The sequence below is a fragment of the Tursiops truncatus genome, chromosome 12, assembly GCF_011762595.2.
Source record: "Tursiops truncatus isolate mTurTru1 chromosome 12, mTurTru1.mat.Y, whole genome shotgun sequence".
Taxonomy (NCBI): Eukaryota; Metazoa; Chordata; class Mammalia; order Artiodactyla; family Delphinidae; genus Tursiops; species Tursiops truncatus.
In genome coordinates this window covers 67,175,721-67,184,776 of record NC_047045.1, presented here as the reverse complement: position 1 = coordinate 67,184,776, position 9,056 = coordinate 67,175,721, and the positions used below count along the sequence as shown (strand labels likewise).

The 9,056-nt window shown below is 37.4% G+C and overlaps 1 protein-coding gene across 1 annotated transcript; it reads left to right on the top strand.

Moving 5' to 3' along the window:
* Positions 1–1,508: 1,508 nt before the first annotated feature.
* On the top strand, positions 1,509–7,048 carry NMBR (neuromedin B receptor). Its single transcript, XM_019951407.1, is given in 6 exon segments — positions 1,509–1,717; positions 1,719–1,798; positions 2,207–2,339; positions 3,773–4,062; positions 4,065–4,116; positions 6,562–7,048. Coding segments are annotated over 6 exon segments (1,251 nt in total).
* Positions 7,049–9,056: the final 2,008 nt, after the last annotated feature.

Below are 9,056 nucleotides of genomic sequence, written 5' to 3'. Positions count from 1 at the left end.
AATTTGGAGAGTTATTTCGTTCTTAGGGACATTCTATTTAAAACAATGTATCAGATATATATTGAGAATATACTTAGGGATGGCATTGCTCAGTCATAGACGTGCATATGTTCAGCCTTAATAGGTATTGTCAAGCAAGTTTCCAAAAGAAAAAAACTTGGAATTCACTTTGAAAAATTGTTAATTTCTGCTCAAGTTTAACATAATCATTGTGACCTAGCAAATCCACGTCTGGAATTCCAATGTGCACCAGAAGACAGGCACATGGATATTTACAGAAACATTACTCAAATTAGCTAAAGCTATAAAGAATCCAAATGTCAATCAACATTAGAAGGGATACCCGAACAGTGGTATATTTATACTGGAATAGTATACAGCAATGAAAAATACTACACACAAAAATATGGGTGGATCTCACAGCTATAATGTTGAGTAAAAGAAGCTGGACACAAGATTAAACATTTTATAATTTCATTTATATGATTCTCAAAAGCAGGCAAACTAACTTTAGATGATAAAAGGCAGAATGAATAGTGATGACATTAGGGGATAGTGGTTAGACTGTAGATTTCTGAATGGTGGTTAGACTAAACTTACTTTTAAGAATTGTGTACCTTATGCATGCTATATTTCAATAAACTGTAAGTTAAAAAATAATATGCCAGCAGTAGGAAAGTTTCTATATTTGGGGTGAGAAAAGTGGATCAAGGAAGAAAAGTAGGGAGGGAATTCCATTCATTTACTTCCTCTTTTGTCACTCCTTTTCTTTCCTAAATTCAGTGCGAGAGCCTCAGGGACTCACCAGCTCAGCTCCCAAATCTTCAGAGGTTCACAGACTTCTGTCTGGGGCGTCTCCTACTCGGAGGTGAGTAAGGATAGATCTATATAGGGAGGCAGTGTGCGAGAGAGGACTCAGCCCCTCCAATCCCACAAAATACAGCAGGAACTGCAGAAACAAGAGCAAAGCTGTGGGACGTTGCGGAGCACAGGCTCCGGACGCACAGGCTCAGCGGCCATGGCTCACGGGGGTGCCCAGCCGCTCCGCGGCACGTGGGATCTTCCCGGACCGGGGCACGAACCCGTGTCCCCTGCATCGGCAGACAGACTCTCAACCACTGCGCCACCAGGGAAGCCCTGGCAGGTATTTTAATTAATTCCAGAGGGATAAATCTTTGTTCACAAAAAGGCTGTTCTCCGCTATCTATAAGCGAGAACAAACCATTGAGGACTGGAACAAAGACTCAACTTCTTCCTTTTTTTTTTTTTTTTTTTAAATTCGGAGCCAGCAGGAGCCAATGTGCGTGCCCCTTCTAAAAGTGAAAGGCTGGAGCCTGTGGCCAGTCTTCTCACCCGGCCCGGTCCTCCTCGGGACAAGGCGGTGTGACGCGATCCCCGCGGGAGGTAAACTTAGCAAGAGGGAAATCCATTAAGCCCAAGAGTGCGTTGCACTTTTCAAGGCACCTGGGTGCATGAAAACTCCAGCGGACTCTCCTGGGAAAGAGATCATGCCCCCCAAGTCTCTTTCCAACCTCTCCCGGACCGCGGGCGTGAATCAGAGAGGTTTCTTGGAAAGGGATTTCCTACCCGCCCCGGACGGGACCACTGCGGAGTTCGTGATCCGCTGTGTGATCCCGTCCCTCTACCTGCTCATCATCACAGTGGGCTTGCTGGGTAACATCATGCTGGTGAAGATCTTCATCACCAACAGCGCCATGAGTCCCCAGCATCTTCGTCTCTAACCTGGCCGTTGGGGACGTGCTGCTGCTGATCACCTGCGTCCCTGTGGATGCTTCCTGCTACTTTTTTTTTTTTTTAACATCGTTATTGGAGTATAATTGCTTTACAATGGTGTGTTAGTTTCTGCTTTATAATAAAGTGAATCAGTTATTCATATACATTATGTCCCCATATCCCTTCCCTCTTGCGTCTCCCTCCCTCCCACCCTCCCTATCCCACCCCTCTAGGTGGTCACAAACCACCGAGCTGATCTCCCTGTGCTATGCGGCTGGTTCCCACTAGCTATTTTACGTTTGGTAGTGTATATATGTCCATGCCACTCTCTCACTTTGTCACAGCTTACCCTTCCCCCTCCCCATATCCTTAAGTCCATTCTCTAGTAGGTCTGTCTTTATTCCCGTCTTACCCCTAGGTTTTTCATGACCTTTTTTTTTTTTTTTTCTTAGATTCCATATATATGTGTTAGCATACGGTAACAAATCCTGCTACTTCTTTGACGAGTGGATGTTCAGAAAGGTGGGCTGCAAACTCATCCGGGTGATCCAGCTCACCTCCGTGGGGGTGTCCGTGTTCACTCTCACTGCCCTCAGCACCCACAGGTAAGGGCATAGGTAACTGTGGGTGGTCTAGAAAAGCAGTGAAGAGGGGCAGGGAGTGTACCTGGGGAGAGGAGGGAGAAAGGAAGGGCTGAGAGGAGGAGGGGAGAAGGAGAGAGACTGTATCTGGGAATCAGAGTAAAAGGAGTTAAAATTGACTGATGTGACGCTTGAAAAAAATATAAGAAAATCATTATTTTAAAAATAATTAAAATTGCATTAGAGGCTCCCCTCGGAAAGGTATTGAGGCTGGGGGCTGCTCCTCTCCCGTGGGCAATGAGACACATCTTTAGAGAACCTCAGAAGGAGACTTTATCTGCTTGTTATGTAGCTTGAAATATTATGAATTTTTAGAATATCAGACTAATTCAAATGTAAATAAAGAGAAGGTACAGGGTCATGGCATGGTTAATATCTGCTAGGTGCCAGGCATTGTAATAGGTGTTCTATACAGTTTTTCTAATCACAAAACTTTGAGGGTGGTGTTTTTATCCCCACCTTACAGATGAAGAAAAAGATCTTAAGTGATTTTCCAAAGGATATCAGAGATGGGATAACAGTGCAGACTTGTCTGACTAAAATTGCTTTCTGCTGTATCTTGTTAACCTCCTAGGTATACTGTAACCTGAAATACTTTTAAAGACAGATATAAGTAATTTGAGGTTTATGTACAATTTTGCTCGGTTTGTATTTTTATTACCTTGCTTAATAGTCATGTGTAATTGAATGAGGTATAGAGGCTTGGATTGTTTAAGCCATTGCATCCTGGAGTGTGGTTCATTTACCACTACGATGGTGTTAGGTGGGAGGAGAGAAGACTGCATGAGGTCTTGACATTAAAGAAATTTGAACTGTAAAGACAGAATGTTATTCCATTTTCAGTTCTTTTCGTCCTTATGACTGAATTAGGGAGAAAATCCCAGTCTGGATTAGCCTCTAAGATTTCTTAATGTCCTTAAGAAAAAAAGTAGGAGACCCAGCCTCAGAAGCTCCAGAAGAGTATCCAGGTAAATTTTAATAATACTATTTTGTGAACATTTTATATTTTATGGTTATTGTATATTATATCAATTTCAGTAGTAATAGATTTTTTGGGAATAAAAGTATTTAAATAAAAATATTCAGTATACAATGATACTTGTAGTACGTGTAGATTTAGAAAATACTTGTGAAGGAGGTAAGCAAATTACTGCAATTTGGGAAATGACAATGTAAAATATTTGCTTTTCTCTTCATGTCTTCTGTGCTAATAAGCAGTAGAATAACTTGTAGACAGAGAGACACCAAGGATCTTAGTTATTCCACACAGTACGTAACAGCCTGGGAATAATGGGGTGTTGGCACCACTCTTTTAGTAAGATCTCTCTCTCTCTTTTCCTTTCTCTTTTTAATTTTTCTTTCTTAAGAGAGTAATTTGAAATGTATTATCTGCCCAGGAACAGAGCCACTGTAAACCCCATGGGTATCCAGACATCAGGGGCAGTGCTGTGGACCTGTGTGAAGGCCGTGGGTATCTGGGTGGTCTCGGTGCTGTTGGCTGTTCCAGAAGCCGTGTTTTCCCAAGTGGCGCACATCGGTGGCTTGGATAATGGCAGCTTCACGGCGTGTATACCCTATCCTCAGACTGATGAATTACATCCAAAGATTCATTCAGTGCTCCTCTTCTCGGTCTACTTCCTTATACCACTTGTTATTATTAGTATTTATTATTATCATATTGCAAGGACTTAATTAAAAGTGCACATAATCTTCTGGGAGAATACAATGAACATTACCAAAAAACAGGTAAGCTTGGTAGGTGTGTGTGTTGGGGGCAAGCTGGGCAGAAGCATTAGGTGCTATTTTGAGTTCTATTTCATGGGCTTTCACTATCAGAAATGATTAGAACAGTCAGAAGGGCACTGGAACACGCACTAGCCTGAACTGGAAGGGATGTTGGGGGTTCTCTAATATGTGGCCATGTGTTAGCTCTAAAAGCCCACTGAGGTCCAGCTTATCTGACATCTGGGCCTAGGCTCATTTGAAATTAATGTCTCTGGTGGCTTTTCTTTATGTGCAAATGTTTATGCAAAGAAACACATAACAAACCAGAAAAGAATTTCACATTATAAGTATACATTTATTCAATTATTTTTTCTTCTCCCATTAGCTCACTAAAGATGACAGAAAGTCTGGGGGAAGGACGCATCAGGAAAGGACTGTAGGACACTGCTGGGGTCCGGGGATGAGGTTTGGCTAAGATGCCAAAATGAGAGACTGGGAACAGAGGGCAGCAGAGCAATAGTGAGAGTGATCAGAAGGTGGGCTGGTGCTGAAATAGGACTTGGTCTAATTCAACTTTATAGCTTTTCCGATAAATAAATATTACATACTAATTTTAAAACTATGACCTGCACCTTATGTACTTTTTCTTCTCTAAAGAATACATAGTACTAATGTAAGGTAAAACCAGTTGCGTTAAGATGGAAATACTGCAGTTATGGGACAGTTTCAAGTTGTACATTTGTGCATTCCTAGTGAGGAACTTCTTCCAAAGGGCTCTGTAGGTACGCGGAGTTGAATCACAGATGATTAAAATTTGATGGGCTGTAGCTGGAGGCACAGGCTGGGGCTTTGGGCACTAAATCTGGTTAAGGTTTTCCTGTGCAGATGGTGACCTCTATTTATTGATGTCCATAAACATCAGTGATCCACATCTGCTTTAAAGGCTTAAAAAATACCAGTCATTAAAGTAATTATTAGAAAAAGTAATATATTTATTACCTCAATACCTGGCATCATTGAAGCAAAAATGTCTGGGTCACAGGCTCACTGTACTTTTCCCTTTATATACAATCCTTTTATTCAGAGCCCTGTGATCCAATTTGTATCTCAGTTTGGGTATCTGAGTTTTTGCTTTGGTTTCTAGAGTTGAGTTCCTCTGACCTTCCCCACCTCCACTTTTTTGTTTTTCAGTGGTCTTAGTTCTGACTTTTGTGTGTGTGTATGTATGTGAATTTCCCTACTGGGACTTATAAACTCTGGCTGGGTAACTGGGCTTGACATCTGCCAAGAAGTAATCTCAATGCTAACAGCCTACCTATACATTTGAATCTCCAAGTATAGACTGCTGCGAAATTCTTGCACCTATGCTCCACCTGCTAGGGAGGACTGTGCTTAGTAATGTAAATTTCACATCCACCTCATTTATAAGGCCAAGTTGCCTAATTTATGCCACTGGGATACATCTGGAGTACCACGTTCTGCTTCTTGAACTAGATTCCTTTTCACTTGCACCTTTGTTTACTGTCACCATTCACTACTACTTACTCCCCAGTGTCAGATCTGTTTCAATCCTAAACCTTTCCAGACTTCTCTGGTATATTCTAGTTAACTACCAATAGCTTTAGCTCAGAAAATATGTTGTCTACTATAAATATCTTAATAAATTATGTTTTCACTTTCATGCTGCCTTATTTAAATATTCAAACAAATTAGACATATCTGAGCTAAACTTTGGACTCTAGATGTTAGAAAATGATTTTTAGATTTAAAACGATTAATGTCCCATATTTGAATTTTGTCTATTTATCACAGTCCTGAAGACTTTCTTATAAAACAGTAAACATAGGAGGTGAATTTTATGAAAAGATAGAAAATGTTTTTATTTTTATTTTAAGGTTAGGCAGCCGAACATAGTAATGTTTATAGAAATGACAATTATGTCAGGTTATTTTGATTTATGGGAGTCAGGAGTTTAAATTAAATCTCAAGGTTTTTGTTTTTTTTTTTGTGGGTAAGGGTTTTAAAAAAGTCATGCCCTTTTTCAATAGATCAGTATTTCTTATTTAAAATAGTCTGATTTAAAAATTTTCTAAACTTGAATCTATTCTGTGGTTTATTAATTCAATGGATTTAATACAAACAAATGATTTATATTTATAGTGATCACAATAAGATGTTAAGCAAAGGAAAAAGAGTTAAAAATAAGAAAATTTTCAAGATCACAGTTTTAACATGAAGACATACCCATTTATAAACTGTCAAATGTTTTAAAGTGAAATTAGTATAGTGACCAAAATAGGCTTCATCAAATTGTTAAAATCATTACTTTGACTAGGAAAATCCTTTTTGTGCTTTTGGATGCACTTGCATGTTAAGTTTTACATCTTTTGTACCATGATGTGTTTTAGAATGTGGCTGCCTCCGTTTTCATTTTAATCAGTGGGACTATTTCCTTATATTTGCAGATGGAAACACAGAAAGTCCTGGCCAAAATTGTGCTGGTCTTTGTGTGTTGCTTTGTCTTCTGCTGGTTTCCAAATCACATCCTTTACATGTATAGGTCTTTCAACTATAATGAGATTGAACCATCTCTAGGCCACATGATTGTCACCTTAGTGGCCCGGGTTCTGAGTTTTTGCAGTTCTTGTGTCAATCCATTTACTCTTCATCTGCTCAGTGAAAGCTTCAGGAGGCACTTCAATAGCCAGCTGTGTTGTGGAAGGAAGTCCTATCGAGAGAGATCAAGCATCTACCTACTCAGCTCCTCCGCAGTGCGTGTGACATCCCTGAAAAAAAATGCTAAGAACATGGTGACCAAATCTGTATTACTTAGTGGGCACAATGTGAAGTAGGAAATGGCACATGTGATTTTGTGCCATCACATTAGTGATTTTGGCCATTCAACTCACTACCTGAAAAGAACTTACTCTCGTATCTCTACTGAGTAAAGCAAAACTAAACAACGTTTTCTTTCTTACTGTATCTCAGCTAATTCATTAAACAGTTTCATGATTGACTCAGAAAAGGCAAGTCAAACAGAGTTACCATTTTTCACTGAACAAGACTTTAAATGACATTAAAAATATATGTATTACTCACATTAAAAGTGATTCAAAAAGCAATATATGTGTATTGCTATATGCATATAAGTCAATATTGCTTCAATATTGAAGTTGTTCCTAGAGCCAACCTAGCACGTTTATCTTAAATTTGTTCTATTTGGGAGCATGAAATAAATTTCTTTATTGACTCAGTGATTCAATGAGTATAATATTCAAACTCCAAATATCTGAAATACAAGTCATATTTTCCTGGTGAATTTTATTCATAACTAGTGCCTGTATATATCTCCTTTGTTTGAATAAACTAATAGAAAATTCAAAAGGTGGAGCAAATCGTTTTATGATTAATCATAATTTATAGAAATAGTTTATATCTGTAACTTCTCAGTATGTGATTAAAATGTATGATGACATTTGTATTATGCATAGTGAAATAGATATCATCTGAATATGATCTGAATGTAAAATAGGTATCATATGTCGTAAACTGTAAAACTATGACTCAGAAATTGTCATGATCATCTTTGTATACATTGCTAAATCCCTGGATATTTGGGTCATTCTGTGTAGCTGTGATGAGATATATGTAATGCTGCTGAGTCCAACCATTTAATGAGTTCAACCATCCTTTTTTTGCAATAGCACCTGACAAGTGTATATAAAATCTACTTGGGAAGTTTACTCTGCGTAGTATCACAGTCATCTCTGAATAATTTTGGATTAAAATTTTTAAAAAAGGAACATTTAAAATATTTACGATGGTCTTTCAAAAAATACACAAGGTAATATGTCGCACTTATACAGTGTAACATTAGTAGCATTTGTCAAACATTAGTAGTAGTCCTAGTTCATCCACTATTACTCACCTAACAATTACATGGAAGGAAAGACTTAAACAAAACATGAATCCCTAATGTTTTCATGTCACCTGTAATTTGATGAATAAGTTATAGTTTATTCATATATTGTCAATATTTAATATTACATTAATGAGTCCTTATTTGCAATATTGCAAGATTTGGAATCCAAATAATTAACAAAACATTTTCCATTTTAATGAACATCAATTTTTATTAAAATTAAACAAAAAATAAAGAAACCTAAAGAGGATTCCACAGCCATGTGGGAGAGGTAGGATTTAAAAACCAGACACCATACCATGATGCATGCACCCACTATTCCATCATCTCTCAATTTCTTTCTTTCTCTATTGACTTTCTTCTAACTCTGATAGTTGTTCTTAACCTTTAGGAAAGTTGGAAAGCCACTCATCAGAGAGGTGTAAAATATCGCACACAAATTTTATATTGACTCTGGGTATTTTATAAATCTTTCAAGTCTCATCCATTAAAATCTAAAGAACCATGGGTTTCTGGGTGAGAATCCTTGGTCAATGCAGAACCATTCTCCTTGTTAATACTGTGATGGTAGAAATAGGTATATATGAAAAACTACAAGATACATGCATATCAGATTACATAACAATATTATTCTTTCAAGCTCTAAATTACCAGGACCTTATAGTTAAGATGTGCCTATATCCCTTTAGTTTCAGATATATGGAATACATATTATACAGTATATATTCACTATATGTATAAATATATACTATATTAGACTGTATATATGAATACATACACAATACATTGCATATGTATTTAGTTTCACATATGCTATATATATGAGAAACTAAAAGGACATACATACATCTTAACTATAAGGATACAATAATTTAAAGTTTAAGAGAATAACATTGACATATACTCTGATATCTGATTTGTTTTTTAAGAATGAAAAAATATTTATTTATAAAATATCTTAGAAAATTTTTATTTTATTAAAAAACATTAAAAATTTTTGTTAAAAATGTTTTTCTGTAATGATACTAATGGAG